General features: G+C 44.7%; 1 protein-coding gene across 1 annotated transcript in view; it reads left to right on the forward strand.

The window, feature by feature from the left end:
• Positions 1-7,099: 7,099 nt before the first annotated feature.
• LOC149463525 (dual specificity testis-specific protein kinase 2-like) overlaps positions 7,100-17,243 on the forward strand; it is a 142,517-nt gene continuing 132,373 nt past the window's right edge. The window contains exon 1 of the mRNA XM_089675063.1: positions 7,100-7,226. Within this exon, the coding sequence (XP_089531189.1) occupies position 7,226 (1 nt within the window). The 5' untranslated portion in view covers positions 7,100-7,225. The remainder of the gene's footprint in view (positions 7,227-17,243) is intronic.

Consider the following 17,243-nt stretch of genomic DNA (forward strand, 5'->3'; position numbering starts at 1 on the left):
CAGTAGCCAAAAAAGGCATGCAAAAAAAGAGGGGTTGTGAAAAGAAATTCACAAAGAAAGCAGCTACATTATGAACAGAATGTGATACTCAGAAAAATTTCCAAAAATTATGCTTTATTACACATACATATTTGACATATGGGCAATCGCCCTGGTTTACCATCACCTCAGTATGAGACAATACACACAGACCTAAAACCATATAAAATGACACCAGTACCGGTCTAAATGCATGTGCAACAAGGACAATGACTACAAGAGTCTAAAGTCCCTGTAGCACTGGCGCATAGGTGAACACTTCCCAAAGGAGGTGTATACAAAAATTATACCATAGGTATGCCATAACACGTGTTATAAATGTGTAGACTAAGCTACTACCAGAATGGTTATATCCCAAACAGGGAGTTTCAAAAAATTATACCATAGATATAAATATCACATGTATGCAATGCAGCAAGCACAGTATGCGTCAAAAAGAAGGCATGCCTCTAGGCCTATATGAGACAAAACATAAATGTCATGTAAATGATGCAACACATTCCTATGCCGGCACAAGTGGTTGGGGCCCATTCATCTGTGATTATTACCAGCTGTTTCCTAGGGCTCTTGAATAAAAATATGCCCCATTTTTTACCAGGATTGAAGGATAGATGCATAAAGCAGCGCACTGCTTGAAATGGTTTCTTCACCACTACATGTGGACTACATACCACTCTCTGTGAGAAAAACAAGACACATCCCAATAGATCTTCTGCCTGTTGAAATACATGTGGTATATCTTGTTTCTTATATAAAGCACCATGATGTCCCCATCCTGTAGTGAAACAAACAATATGTGGAAAGTCACTGAAAGAGCTTTCACTCTGTATAGGATATATAGGTCATATATGTCACATAGGACCATATATCTAGTGTCCTGCAACAGTCCACTCACCACCTGTGCAATGGATAATAGGAGAGGAAAGAATATCCTTCATAGGTGCTGCCATACAAGGCCGGGGAGGCCAAGGAACCACCGCTGACATCCGCCGATATACCGCGGGTTCCAGCCTCTTCTCGGCGCCTGTGCTGCCTAGGCTTGCCTCATGGCATGTGAAAATGGCTTCCTCCTTGTAGGTCAGCGTGCGTTCCACCTAATGCGCATGACCGGAAGTGACGTATCTGACGTATGACGTCAGGAGTAGATTTTATCAGCGTTTCAAACACCAAACGCTTGTAAACGCTGCTAACCGCAAAAATGCATGCAAAGCATTTTCCCGGCACTCAAATGGACCTGGTACACCATACTTTGAGGTTTCACATGAACGAAAATATGTTAGACACTGCTGCAATAATTTCTACACAGAAATGAGCTGGAACACATCCAAACACCACAAAAAAAGAAAAAAAGACAGCTAATCTCAACAAATACTGCTCTCTCTGCTTCTGCTCTCTCTATTGCTCTCAAAATGTCTGAAATAGTTAATTTTTTACTGTTTTTCGCACTATTCTGGGCATTTTGGAAGGTCTCCTGAGGTTATCTTTAAAAAATGCTTCTAATCACAAATGCTCATAAACGCGGTTTGCAAACACGGCTAAACAGACGTTTTTTTAACCTACGTTTTCCAGCAGTCAGTTTCCATTGTTCAGAAGTGTTTTCCAAACATCCCGTGTACATGGAGCCTTAGTTCCAGTGAAGGGAACTCTTAAGGCGTCAGCATACCAAGACATTTTGGGCAATTTCATGCTCCCAAGTTAGTGGGAACAGTTTGGGGATGACCCCTTCCTCTTCCAACATGACTGCGCACCAGTGCACAAAGCAAGGTCCATAAAGACATGGATGAGCGAGTTTGGGGTGGAGGAACTTGACTGGCCTGCACAGAGTCTTGACCTCAACCCGATAGAACAATTTTGGGATGAATTAGAGCGGAGACTGTGAGCCAGGCCTTCTCGTCCAACATCAGTGCCTGACCTCACAAATGTGCTTCTGGAAGAATGGTCAAACATTCCCATAGACACACTCCTAAACCTTGTGGACAGCCTTCCCAGAAGAGTTGGAGCAGTTATAGCTGCAAAGGGAGGGGCCAACTCAATATTGAACCCTACGGACTAAGACTAGGATGCCATTAAAGTTCATGTGTAGACAGACGTCCCAATAATTTTGGCAATATATTGTGTATCTATTATCTATTGATCTATCTATCTATCTATCTATCTATCTATCTATCTATCTATCAAGTTATGTATTTATTGATCAAAATATCTATTATATATGTAAAGCGCTGCATAAATTGACGGCGCTATTTAAGTATCTGAAATAGATAGATAATAGATCTCTCTCTCTCTATCTATCTATCAAGTTATGTATTTATTGATCAAAATATCTATCTATCTATCTATCTATCTATCTATCTATCTATGGCTCATCATGCAGTAATTATTCCCCCGCACAGTCAGTGCTCTTGATAAGACTTCATATAATATTCAGCTTCTAGTCTCCCACTCAGCCTCTCTTAGTCATTTGTGAGAGTAATAAGGGAGCTTCGTGAAATCTGCATACAGGGCTGGCAGCATGAAAAGAGTCTAATCCTTGGGAGATCGAGTCCGGGGATTATCCACAGGGCCAGGTTCCCTTTAATCTATCCGATAATAGGGACAAGAGTGACGTCCAGGAGACGGCGGCCAGGGTTGATATCCCTTTGCTGTCATTCTGCAGAATTGGAACAATCACCCAAATTACATAAAAGAGAGCGGCAGACGAGACGCACGCCTGGCAGTTTTCTGTCCTTTTATTATTATTTCACATTAGAGATTACCATAGTACCCAGAATGCCAATTTGTTGCCAATTTTTTTTTGCCTGCTATGCAGCTGGACGATGTACAAGTCTCTTATGTGCATTCTGTAAGTGGAGCTGATGCAGACTATTAAGGTTATTGATTTGCAGGAAAGCTGAGTTTTATTATGGAGGAAGCTCTCTATTAATCCATTGATCCAGCTTCTACCACCTTCCGCAGCTCACGTTACAAGGGGCAATATTTATATACCAAAGCCGGCTGACAACGTCATCATTCATCAAGCCACAGCTTAGAGTTGAAGAGTCACTCAGGTGTAAATATTAAAAGGGAACTTCATCCGAATTGTGAAAATGAAAATAAAGGCAACATTAAAATGGTTTGAGTTTGGGCAAGGACACAGGGGCCCCATGATCCCCTATTGCCCGGGGGCCTCATGAGTTGTCAGTCCGCCCCTGCCCTGGACAAATCCTGGCGACCATTTGGAGTATGGGCAGTGAATTATCTGTCCCATCACATCCTAGTATTTGCCATAATGAAGCTCTAGTTGGGGAATCATATAGTTTACTTGGTGCCATGGTACCAACAATGTGTAAATAATACAGAAGGTGCTGGGCGCACATGCATGGGATTAGCGACATGTAGTAGGGCAGGCGGGTGACAATCCCTCCATGTTCCCCTCCTTGTTGAGCACCAAGTGTGGGTCACATTGGAGGCCTACACCTGGTGGGTTCTGGGCTACACTAAGCAGGTTGAATAGGGTCACTACACATGGGGTACCTTTACTGTGCCTTGCTCATCAATGCCCAAGGACAAGGCAAGGGTTTCTTTCAGGGATAACTCAACCTTAAGGTGGAACCCCAACTTAAGAGATGGCCGCACACCATGTACACTTGAACAATAAACTGCCCTCTAGTTAGCTCTCTTGTCCCCATGTCAATGCACACCTTCACTATAACTTGCTGCAATTAGGAGAGACACACGGAGCCTAGGCCCACCCCACCTGTGCTGCGTATCTCCGATACCTCACTCCTAGTAATGGAGTCCCCCTGAGCACCTAGCACCGACTCCATGCCTACTCTGTTAACTCTTTCTCTTCCATACCTCTGCACAGGCTGAGGACTTCTGAGCACTGATCTGCTTCCATTGCTATGGAAAGCAAACCACCCGGGGAAACAATGTTGACAACAACTTCCTCGCTACAAGAGGCTGTCCCACCTATCACAGGTACACTTTTCATGACCGGCTGCTTGTTAGACCTCCGTTTCCCTTGGTAACCACATGCTGTCTTCATATCCCAATGTGCTTTCTGACCCAGGCTGGAAGCCATGTGTGTGTGGGTTACTTGCATACACCCCTTTAGTAACTTCAGACTAGACAAAGGTAGAGGTTCAAAAGCTTTACTGAAAGTTAGGAACATTACAACTTCAAGCAAAGTGCAGTCTTTTCCTAACGTCTGTAATCCATAACTTAGGCGTGTGGCTGCCCCAGCATACCTGCACAGGCAAGAGTCCATACATGGAAAAGTCTATAGTGGCAGAATCCAGATGCTGGTATCTTCAGGGCAGATTGCAGGTCCCACCAATCCCCCTACATGGCATGGATGTGACAGCAGGCAGGCTTACTCTCCGAGGTGGAACTGCTCCCCCTTCTCTCTTCTCTGTAAGCAGCTGTTAAATTACATGCTGTGCTTGTCTGTGTCTTTTCTACTAATGCAGACTGTCTCTGTCTGGGCAGTGCCCTCACCCCTTATATTATCAGCACAGGGAGGGAGGCAGAGATCAAAAAACAGTGCTGGAAGCCAGGTTAAATGTTTCCCTCCTGGCTGGGGCAGCATCTGTCTTACTAACCAGCATTTCAACCAGTATGGTGCAGACCTAGTACTCTCAGGGATGTCTAAGAGATAGGACGTATCAAGGGAATCTGCGGACAGTTGATTTTACCAACGACATTATTCTGGCCTGAATGGGAATATGGTAATAGAGGGTTGGAGGCTTAAAAAATACTGCAGATACACAGGTACAACTTATGTAGGAGGGTTTGTTTCATCTCTGTGTATCACTTGAGGCCAGGCACTTCACTGGGTATATGTAAAGGGGTTACTACCAATTTAAGCTTTGACAAAAAAAAAGGTTTCTATGCAGAGCTGCACCAGATTTTGCACTCTCCAGTTTTAGTAAATTAAAGTGTTACTAAACCCCGGACCCTGCATTCACTATATCTGGTCTCCCATAGTACACACAACATGGAAATGCAATGAGTTTAGTAAATATAAACTGCTAAATACCTTTTCTCATCAGCAATTGCAGCAGTCTTGTGACTTCTATCAGTGTTCAGCAGAGCACATGTTATCGCTTGCAGGAGGAGTTTTCATTCTGCTCTAGGAGGATGCAAAACCTCTGTCCTCTCTCTGGACAGTGCTGATTGGCCCTGTGCTGATCACATGTACTCTCCCAAGAAAACAAAAAACCTCTCTAGCAATACACACTAAACTGAGCATGTGCAGAAGGGGTACAGGTTCAGTCTGTCTTATCAGTGTGGACATTTGAACAAGAGGAGGGGCAGAGAAGTCAGTATCAAACAGCCTTTTTACACAATGCAGAGGATTAACCCCTTAGGTTCCACAGTGAGTATAACAAGCATGCTTTACTGCATATACAGACTGATTTTACTGTTGTGGGTTTAGTAACACTTTAACCCCATTGTGAGCAGGCAGCTCTTTATTGTAGAAAAGCAGGGCTTTTTTTCAACGAGAAGGCAGGGGAACACTGTTCCGCCACCTCCAGCACTGAAAGTATGTAATGACAATGGGTGCTGGTGCGTGCTGGAGAGTCTATTGATGCTGGCTGCTGGGGGATCTATTGATGCTGTGTGTGTGTGTTTGGGGGGGGGGGATCTTGATGAAGGGTCTATTGTTGCTGAAGGGTCAATTGTTGCTGGGAGGGATCTACTGTTGATGGAGGGTTCAGTTGTTGCTGGCTGCCAACAGATCTATTGTTGCTGCTGGGGGGATCTGTTGTTGCTGTGTGGGGTAATCTCTTGATGAAGGAAGGGTATAGTGTTGCTGAAGGGTCAATTGTTGCTGGTAGGATCTACTATTGATGGAGGGGTCAGTTGTTGCTGGCTTTCGGGAGATCTATTGTTGCTGGTGGGGGTCTATTGTTGCAGGAGTGGCTCTGTTGCAGCTGGCAGCAGGGTATCTTTTTCTCTGCTTTTTATGTTTTCTTTAGTAAAATCCATACAAATGACTTAACACCACAAAATGACACTTGGTTCTGTATTCAATAAAAGGGGTGGCAGAAGAGCTGGTAGGTGGGTAGACAGTGGAACCAAAGGATGGCGCTCGTAATTGGGTAGAGGCTGAGACAAGGGGTGACTTGGAAGGGGGGAGTTCCTGCACCTAAAGTCCTGGAGAAGAGAAATGTAATGTCTCTTCTGCAATAAGCCACACCTACCTGCTCACAGTGCTCCCTGGACTATCAACTGAGCTGCGCATGCACAGCTCAGCTTTCAGCAGCCAATCTGATCCTAGTGTGCTGGGATGATTAGCTCCTATGCAGGAGTGATGTCATCCTGTGCCAGCCAATGAAGATGGCTGAAAGCTGGCACACAACAGAAGATGCTGGCAATATATTAACCCTTTAGTTCCAATTTAAATGAGTACATTTATCGGCTACATAACATTTTACAGTTGTCACCAAAACAGAAAGAGGAATCGGAGTCAGCAACCTATGCTGTGTGTGTCTATAGATGCACACAGCCCAGCTCAGGAACACACCCACAAGTGCCCCCTCAGCTCATGGCTTGCTATGGGGGGGGGCACCTGTAGGAAGAAGGAGGAGAAAGATCCAGTGGGGGAAGAGGAGGTAAGGGACACCTCTGTGCAGGGGCGGACTGACAACTCATGGGGCCCCTGGGCAATAGGGGATCATGGGGCCCCTGTGTACTTGCGCAAACTCAAAAAAGCCTATGAAAAAGGTACCAGGGGCATCTCATGGGGCCCCCTACTGACCTCGGGCAGTTTCCTGCCTCTGTGCAATACCTTTGCACAGAGCAGGTAAATATAACTTTTTTTTTATTTTAAATAAAAAAAATTGCCTTTACAGACACTTTAATCTTTTACAATGAAAGCTGATTGGCTGCCATGCACAGCTGCTCCAGTTTTGATAAAAAAAATTCCTCCCAATTTTCTGTGCAAATAATTCATAAACTCCTCCGAACATTCTCATCCCTGGGTCACACGTGCTCCCCCGCCTAGAGAACTACATTACCCAGAGCGCAGCACGCAGCGCGCAGCCAGGCTGCAATGACCCTGTTCGGCCAGCAGAGGCGGTAGAGCGGCTGACGTCTGACAGCAGTGGAGAGTGTCAGGTGCGCTCAGTGTGTGGAGCGATGATCGCAGCTACAAGTCTGTCCGGGATCTGCTGCCACTAGGAGCGATCTGATCGGGTCCAGTGAGTATACCGGGGGGAAGGGGGTCCCTGTGCCCGGCCCTGGTCACTGTCTGCTGCTGTGTGTTGGGGGTGATAGTGCAGCATCGGGGTTGTATGATGAGCTCTGGTAGTGTCACATTGCAGATGTCCCTGATTGGATGGGATCAGCAGGAGGAAGGACCGATCCGATGAAAATAGTTATGTGTCTGGATTGTTACTTTGTGTCAGGTTTGGGGTTAACCCTTCAGTTTCCAGATACATCTGATCGCACTTCTCTGATTGGACAAGAGGGTTATAATTCAGCGTTTTAGTTTCCAATTTGTATTTACAAACATTTATATCGTGTATTGATCTGCAGCGTCCTGGAACGGCGTTAATGCGCTGTGACGCACTCACTCACCATAGCGCACCATGACGTGGTTGGCGGTGAGCGCAGTGGCGGCACAGGGTTGGGTGTAATGAGATCCTCCTGTGTGTGGTATTAATATTAAACACGGGAATCTGATGAAATATTTACATCGCTGATTTCTATGCAGCCAATAAAACAGATCCACTACAACATCTTCGGCGCTCTCCTCTGATTGGAGCAACCAGCAATTTCACCGTTATTCCCGACACATATGAAATGATATTTTCCGGTTAGATCAGAAGTGTGCAAATGTTTTCTTGGAACTGAATGACCACAGGGGATGTTTTCCCTCCGAGACCGTCTCCTGAGCTCCTGATCTTACCTGTATGCCGATCGAACCATGTCAGATCACCTTTAATATCACCACACATGTTACAACCTGACTGTACAATCTACTCAATGATCACCATACACAGAACAGTTTTGTTGATAGTCTTGGCTGGAAATGAGGGACCGTGGTCCTGACCCGGACCAAGTGATCATCCTCTCCAGACCGCCGGCCAACCCCCAGCAAAGGCTCCACTCTTCTATGCAGTCATTGGGTGGTAGGACCGCCAGCATACAAACAACCAATGACATTACATTTGTGCCCCACTGCCAGCATCACACGTGGGCACCGTGATGGGGACATCTGATGTGAATCTATTTTTTGGGATTTTTTTTTTAAACTTTGTCTTTATTAAAATAGTTAGAAGACAAGAATAATAACAATAAGGTATATCATGTGATAATAGAAATGCCAGTACAGGGGCGGACTGACCATTTCAACACTCGGGCACCGACCGAGGGCCCGGGGTCAGTAGGGGCCTCATGAGATGCCCCTGGTACCTTTTTATAGGCTTTTTTGGGTGTGGGCGAGGACATGGGGGTCCCATGATCCCCTATTGCCCGGGGGCCCCATGAGTTGTCAGTCCGCCCCTGTACCAGTATGTTGAGTGTGAATCTGTTTTTGGATAGACATACAGGGGGAGATTTACTAAGGCTGCATAGAAACCAGTCACCTTCCAGGTTTTATTGCCAACTCTTTATTGAACAATCTGAAGTTAGAAGCTGATTGGCTACCATGCACAGCTGCACCAGATTCTGCGTGTTTTAGTAAATCAGCCCCACAATGACTAGCTACACCGATCAGCCATAACATTATGACTACTGACAGGTAAAATGAATAACATTTAATATCTTGTGACAATGGGATCAAAAAATTTGTAAGATATATTAGGCAGGAAGTGAACATGTTGTCCCTGAAGTTGATGTGTTTGAAAGCAGAAAAAATGGGCAAATGTTAGGATTTGAGAGATGAGGGCCAAATTGTAACAGACATCTGGGTCAGAGCAAATCCAAAACTGCAGCTGTAGTGGGATGTTCCCGGTGTGCAGTGGTCAGGACCTACCCAAAGTGGTCCAAGGAAGGAGAATCGGCATCAGGGTCATGGGTGGTCAAGGCTCATTGATATATATACGTGGGGAGTGAAGGCTGATCCAATAGAACAGCTACTGCAGGGAAAAAGTTAATGCTGGTTTGGATAGAAAGGAGCCATGGAAGAAGGTGGCTTGGGCTCATGAATCATGTTTTCTTTGTGGATGGCCGGATGCATGTGTGCCACTTACCTGGGGAGAGATGGCACCAAGATGCAGTATGGAAAGAAGACAAGCCAGCAAAGGTGGTGTGACTTACAGAACCTAAAGGATCTGCTACTAATGGTCCCAGATATCACAGCATACCTTCAGAGGTATCTTCATGGGGTCCATGCCTCAATGGGTCAGGGCTGCTTTGGTGGTAAAGGGAAGACCTACCCAATATTAGGTGGGTGGTCATAATGTAGTGGCTGATAGGATATACACCAATCTGGGTTATCGCACAGACATGAGATTCGGACATCTGCAGGAAGACACTTTAACTGATTGGACCTTGTTGAATTTTAAGTCAATAAGATGAGCAGGTCATGAACCTCCTCTAGGGTTGGTTCCATCACAGGGAAGGGAATTATGATTGGCTAAGTGTTCTCATTTCACCAATTGCTTTATCTCTGGAAAGTCTCAGGGAAGCCCATAGAAATTAGATGGTCACCTGCCCCATCTGTCTATAAACTTGTCTTTGTTTTAAAGCAGGGGTCTCCAAACCTTTTAAACAAAGGGCCAGTTTACTGTCCTTAAGACTTTAGAGGGGCCACACTGTGACCATCAGGAGTAGAAAATGTCCCAGCATCAGTTGGAGTAAACAATGCCCCATCCTTGGTGTCATTGGGAGGAATCGTGCCCCATCATTGGTGTAATTTGGGAGGAATTGTGCCCCATCACTGGTGTCATTGGGCCCCATTTTTGGTGTTATTGGGAGGAACTGTGCCTCATCACTAGTGCCATTGGGAGGAACTGTTCCTCATCATTGGGATGAATTGTGCCCCATCATTAGTGCCATTGGTAGGAACTGTTCCTCATCATTGATATCATTGGGATGAATTGTGCCCCATCATTAGTGCCATTGGGCTCCATTGTTGGTGGCATTGGAAGGAATTGTGCCCCATCATTAGTGCCATTGGTAGGAACTGTTCCTCATCATTGGTATCATTGGGAGGAATTGTGCACCATCATTAGTGCCATTGGTAGGAACTGTTCCTCATCATTGGTATCATTGGGAGGAACTGTGTCCCATCATTAGTGCCATTGGTAGGAACTGTTCCTCATCATTGGTATCATTGGGAGGAATTGTGCCCCATCATTAGTGCCATTGGTAGGAACTGTTCCTCATCAATGGTATCATTGGGAGGAATTGTGCACCATCATTAGTGCCATTGGTATGAACTGTTCCTCATCATTGATATCATTGGGATGAATTGTGCCCCATCATTAGTGCCATTGGTAGGAACTGTTCCTCATCATTGGTATCATTGGGAGGAATTGTGTCCCATCATTAGTGCCATTGGTAGGAAATGTTCCTCATCATTGGTATCATTGGGAGGAACTGTGTCCCATCATTAGTGCCATTGGTAGGAACTGTTCCTCATCATTGGTATCATTGGGAGGAATTGTGTCCCATCATTAGTGCCATTGGTAGGAAATGTTCCTCATCATTGGTATCATTGGGAGGAATTGTGTCCCATCATTAGTGCCATTGGGAGGAACTGTTCCTCATCATTGCTATCATCATTGGGAAGCATTGTGCCCCATCATTGGTGCCATTGGGCTCCATTGTTGTTGGCATTGGGAGGAACTGTGCCCCATTATTGCTGTCGGTAAATGAAATGGTGCCCCAAGGGCCAGATAAAAGCAAGCAAAGGGCCGCATCCTGCCCCCGGGCCACAGTTTGGAGATCACTGTTTTAAAGGGTCACTTCATCCAAAGCTAATATACCTTTATGATGCAGGTGGCTCAACCACCTACTGGCTTTGTGGGCTCTCTGTAAGGCTCCGTTCACACCCACCTATATAGTTTGCTTTTTGTCCGTTTTGCAATGCTTTTCGCAGTTCGTTTTGCGGTTTTCTACACATGTTTTTGCCGTGTTTGGTTCATCCTTTTTTTTTTTTTTTTTTTTTTCAAAGTGGAATTCTGTTTTCTGGCCAGAATAAAAATGCAAAACACAAAACATTGCAAAAACGTACTACCATGCATTTCAACAGATTCTCCATTGAACTCTATTGTAGCAAAAACGCTTTTTGCTTTTAAAAAAAGTCCCTGACCCTTTCCAAAAACGCAGCAGCTTAAAAATGCATAGATGTGAACATGTCCCATAGGAAACCATGTTAAATGGACTGTAGTGCGTTTTCTGCAAAAAGTACTAAAAAAATGCATCGGTGTGAACGCAGCCTTAAATCTTTAGGGTCAATTCACACTAGAATGCAGTGCGGGAAAGCCACGTTCCCATGCAGCTTCCCTCTGCACTGCCTTGCAGCAGCAGGTGTCAGTGCAAAGTTAATGACACCCCAAAAGCAGGTCGCAAAAACAGTGTGTTTACCCACACCGGATCACATGGTACAAAAGTACCACGCGATCCAGTTGCATGCACTACTACAAAATGAATGGGGCTGAAATCACACTGCGCAGAACTGCATGTGAATCGCACAGGAACCGCACAGCCTGGATGGCTGGTTGTATGTGGCCATAGTGGTGTGAATGCTTTTGTGCATCAGCGTTTACCTACGCATGTGCGTACAATGTATTTCCCGAACACAAAACGTTCACATCTGTGTTTACATGACTACCGTTGTGTACAGCCATTTTACTGGTGTGGCGGGCTGTATGCCATTCGCCTTACATTACATAGCTGTTGGTAGATGTAAAGGAGATTGTAATGTGTATGTTGATTGTATGCTCGGATTGTGCAATCCACTTTAGATCTACCAAAACCATATAATATGAGGGCCCGCCTGAACTATGCAATCAATTTGTGTCCAATCAGGCAGGCCCTTGTACTACATACTTATTGGAAGAGATTGCACAATCAGATTGTAACATGTGTGGTGAGCCTTTGGGAATCAAACCTTCCCTGGATCAACAGTTAATGACCTCTAATTAAGATTAGTCCATTCTATTCTGTGTGAGATGGAAGGGTTAAGTGTCCTGCCTGATCTAGTACAGTTTTGTATGCACCGTGTGTGGCGGATGGCGGAGTGGATAAACCCGCTGCCCAGCGCGCTGACGAATTCCAATCAACTGATTGTCTGTGGCTTAACTTTCCTCACCGCACATTTCACATACCTGACGCATAACTGCCTCGTGTTAATAACGGCGTGTGTTCATTTCTTGGGCTCGCCCGAGTCGCCCCACCTGCATAATAATTGGACCTTGTGATGCTGGGTGTAAAAATAAAATCAAAGTATAAGTCATCGATGAAGTAACGGGATGCTGGAATGAACGTATTGCATGAGATTATCTCCGCCTGAAGTCATAAACTCGATTATGTAAGGCAGAGCGGGGAAATCGTTACCTTGTGTAGCCTTTGGTACCTGGTGTGTTCAGATCTGTCTGTACAATGTGGTGTCCATTGGGGGAGATTTACTAAAACTGGAGCGCACGGGATCTGGTGCAGCTGTGCAGGGTAGCCAATTGGCTTCCAACTTCAGCGTGTTCAATTAAGCTTTGGCAATAAGTCACCGGTCACACCGCTGCGATTTGTGTGCATTTTTATCATGATTTTTGAAGACTTTATTGCTATTTGTGAAGATTTTCAACGATTTCTAGCAATTTTCAGTGCGATTTCCATTATATTCTACAGGTGAAACTCGAAAAATTAGAATATCGTGCAAAAGTTCATTTATTTTAGTAATGCAACTTAAAAGGTGAAACTAATATATGAGATAGACTCATTACATGCAAAGCAAGATATTTCAAGCCGTGATTTGTCATAATTGTGATGATTATGGCTTACAGCTCATGAAAACCCCAAATCCACAATCTCAGAAAATTAGAATATTACATGCAATCAATAAAACAAGGATTGTACATAGAACAATATAGGACCTCTGAAAAGTAGAAGCATGCATATATACTCAGTACTTGGTTTGGGCCCCTTTTGCAGCAATTACTGCCTCAATGCGGCGTGGCATGGAAGCTATCCGCCTGTGGCACTGCTGAGGTGTTATGGAAGACCAGGATGCTTCAATAGCGGCCTTCAGCTCTTCTGCATTGTTCTGTCTCATGTCTCTCATCTTTCTCTTGGCAATGCCCCATAGATTCTCTATGGGGTTCAGGTCAGGCGAGTTTGCTGGCCAATCAAGCACAGTAATCCCACGGTCATTGAACCAGGTTTTGGTGCTTTTGGCAGTGTGGGCAGGTGCCAAGTCCTGCTGGAAAATGAAGTCAGTATCCCCATAAAGCTCGTCTGCGGAAGGAAGCATGAAGTGCTCCAAAATCTCCTGGTAGATGGCTGCGTTGACCCTGGACTTAATGAAGCACAGTGGACCAACACCAGCAGATGACATGGCTCCCCAAATCAACACAGACTGTGGAAACTTCACACTGGACTTCAAGCATCTTGCAGTGTGTGTGCCTCTCCATTCTTCCTCCATACTCTGGGTCCTTGGTTTCCAAATGAGATGCAAAAGTTGCTCTCATCAGAAAAGAGGACTTTGGACCACTGAGCAACAGACCAGGTCTGTTTTTCTTTAGCCCAGGTAAGACGCTTCTGATGTTGTTTGTTGTTCAGAAGCAGCTTGACAAGAGGAATACGACATATGAAGCCAGGATCCGTCTGTGTGTGGTGGCTCTTGATGCACTGACTCCAGCCGCAGTCCACTCCTTGTGAAAGTCCCCAACACTTTTGAATGGCCTTTTCCTGACAATCCTCCAGGCTGCGGTCATCCCTGCTGCTTGTGCACCTTTTTCTTCCACACTTTTCCCGTCCACAAAACTTTCTATTAATGTACTTTGATACAGCACTTTGGGAACATCCAACTTCTTTTGCAATTACCTTTTTGAGGCTTTCCCTCCTTATGGAGGGTGTCAATGATGGTTTTCTGCACATCTGTCAGGTCAGAAGTCTTTCCCATGATTGTAATTCCTACTGAACCAGACTGAGAGACCATTTAAAGGCTCAGGAACCCTTTGCAGGTGTTATGGCTTAATTAGCTGATTAGAGTGGGACACTTTGAGCCTAGAATTTTGCACCTTTTCACAATATTCTAATTTTCTGAGATTGTGGATTTGGGGTTTTCATGAGTTGTAAGCCATAATCATCGCAATGATGACAAATCACGGCTTGAACTATCTTGCTTTGCATGTAATGAGTCTATCTCATATATTAGTTTCACCTTTCAAGTTGCATTACTGAAATAAATGAACTTCTACACGATATTCTAATTTTTTGAGTTTCAGCACCTGTATGTATGTGAAATTGCAGCAAAACTGCAGAAGAAGTCATGCAAGAACTACTTAAGAAATTGCGCTGAAGCACATCGCACATGTTAAGACACTGACATTCACATTCATTAGATGCGATTTCAGTTTGCAAATTGCAGCTGAAGTTGCACCGGTATGACCGGGCGCTAAAACCTGGAAGCAGATTGGTTACTAGACAGACCTGCACCAGATTCTGTGTGCACCAGTTTTAGTAAATCCCCCCCCCCCATTGTGTCCAATGTATGAAATGTTGGGGGAACTATAGACACAGATGTGTCCTGCCCTCGATAGCTGCATCTGAGCTCCCGGTATAGGCTCTGCGTCTGAGCTCCCGGTATAGGCTCTGCGTCTGAGCTCCCGGTATAGGCTCTGCGTCTGAGCTCCCGGTATAGGCTCTGCGTCTGAGCTCCCGGTATAGGCTCTGCGTCTGAGCTCCCGGTATAGGCACTGCGTCTGAGTCACCTTTTTTACTTTGTTGTAACTTGCAGCCTCTCCTGCATTGTAAAATATTAACCACTTAAGGACCAGGCTTTTACTGGCACTTTTTGTTCACATGTAACATTTTATTTTGCTAGAAAATTACTTAGAACCCACAAACATTTTTTATATTATTATACAGGATTTATATAGTGCCAACAGTTATATATATATATATATATATATGTGTGTGTGTGTGTATGTATATGTGTGTGTGTATATATATATATATATATATATATATATATATACACACACATACACAGTGCATCCAGAAAGTATTCACAGCGCTTAACTTTTGCCTCATTCTATTATGTTACAGCCTTATTCCAAAATTGATTGCATTCATTTTTTCCTCAACATTCTACAAACAATACCCCATAATGACAACACGAAAGAAGTTTGTTTTGAAATCTTTGCAATTTATTAAAAATAAAAAACACATACATAAGTATTCCCAGCCTTTGCTCAATACTTTGTTGAAGCACCTTTAGCACCAATTACAGCCTCAAGTCATTTTGAGTATGATGCTACAAACTTGGCACACCTATTTTTGGGCAATTTCTCCCATTCTTCTTTGCAGTACCTCTCAAGCTCCATCAGGTTAGATGGGGAGCGTCGGTGCACAACTATATCCAGATCTCTCCAGAGATGTTCAGTCGTGTTCAAGTCTGGGCTCTGGCTGGGCCACTCCAGGACATTCACAGAGTTGGCCCATAGCCACTCCTTTGTTATGTGGGCTGTGTGCTTAGGATCATTGTCCTGTTGACATATGAACTGTCCCCCCAGTCTTAGGTCCAGAGCGCTCTGAAACAGGTTTTCATCAAGGATGTCTCTGTATATTGCTGCATTCATCTTTCCTTTGATCCTGACTAGTCTCCCAGTTCCTGCTGCTGGAAAACATCCCCACAGCATGATGCTGCCACCACCATGCTTCACAGTATGGATGGTATTAGCCAGGTGGTGAGCGGTGCCTGGTTTCCTCCAGACATGACGCTTGGCATTCAGGCCAAAGAGTTCAATTTTTGTTTCATCAGACCAGAGAGTTTTGTTTCTCATGGTCTGAGAGTCCCTCAGGTGCCTTTTGGCAAACTCCAGGCAGGTTGCCTTTTACCGAGGAGTGGGTTTATTTTATTTTTTTTACCAAAAAGGTAGTTGAACACATTTTGGCCAAGATTTATGAATAAATATTATTTATTTGCAAAATGTTATAAGCAAAAAATATATTTTTTTCAATTTTCGGTCATCTTTCATTTGTAAAAAAAAAAAATAAAAATCCCAGTGGTGGATAAATACCACCAAAAGAAAGTTCTGTCTGTCTCAAAAGAAAAGCTAAAAATGTCATTTGGGTACAGTGTTGCATGACCGCGCAATTGTCATTCAAATTGTGACAGTGCTGAAAGCTGAAAATTGGCCTGGGCAGGAAGGGGGGTGAAAGTATATGGACTTGATATGGTTGAAGGGTAAATTCTCCTTTTCCCAAAAATTAAGAGGTGAACTAGGTCCACATATCCTTGCTTCCCCCCAGACCCCACTGCACATAGTTGTGTGGTGGTCCATACACTGCAGTGCAAAGCCCCAGAGTGAGTAGCTTTCCTAATGCCATGGCAAACTCATTGGTCAGCACGAGCATGTGACCGTGCTAACCAATGAGCACTTGCCATTCACTCAGGCAATAGACTGTCCCTCACATCCTCATGCCCAATGCTCCAGCAGTGGACAGTTCTTCAGCGTCCTCATGTCCAGTGCAGGGCTGTGGGCCCTGCATCAATCTTGATGATCCAATGGCCATAGGGGAGAAGAGCCCACAAAAAGTAATACTGCTGTTCCCAGTAAAATGTTCGTTTAAAGGGTAGTTCACCTTTTTCAAAAATGAAAGGTGAACTAATGCCAGATATTCTGGTCACCCTTTGCGGACCCCGCTGCACATAGTGACCGTGATGTCCTGTGCTGCCACTTTAATGGTCCCATGTTGCATAGCCCCGCAGTGAGCATCCATAATCCTCACAATAACTAGTGCTTATTGGTCAGCATGGTCACGTGGTCATGCTAACCAAAGTGTGGGACATCATGGCCATTCTGTGCAGTGGGGTCCAGAGAGGTGACCAGGATATTTGGAGGTTGTTCACCTTTTCATTAAAAGTTGAACTTGCTAAATGCTACTTATTCGCTCTTCTGTACTGCAAGATTGGTGCCTGCCTCCTCTTCTTTCCTATGCTGTAGTGGTTGAATGCCCACTGATGTCGTGAAGACCGATGCAGGGCCCCTAGCCCTGCATTGGACAATAGGCCCCAGTGGAACAGTCCAATACTGGAGCATAGG

The sequence above is a fragment of the Staurois parvus genome, unplaced genomic scaffold, assembly GCF_062004578.1.
Source record: "Staurois parvus isolate SC_StPar_1 unplaced genomic scaffold, SC_StPar_1.0 ptg000154l, whole genome shotgun sequence".
Taxonomy (NCBI): domain Eukaryota; kingdom Metazoa; phylum Chordata; class Amphibia; order Anura; family Ranidae; genus Staurois; species Staurois parvus.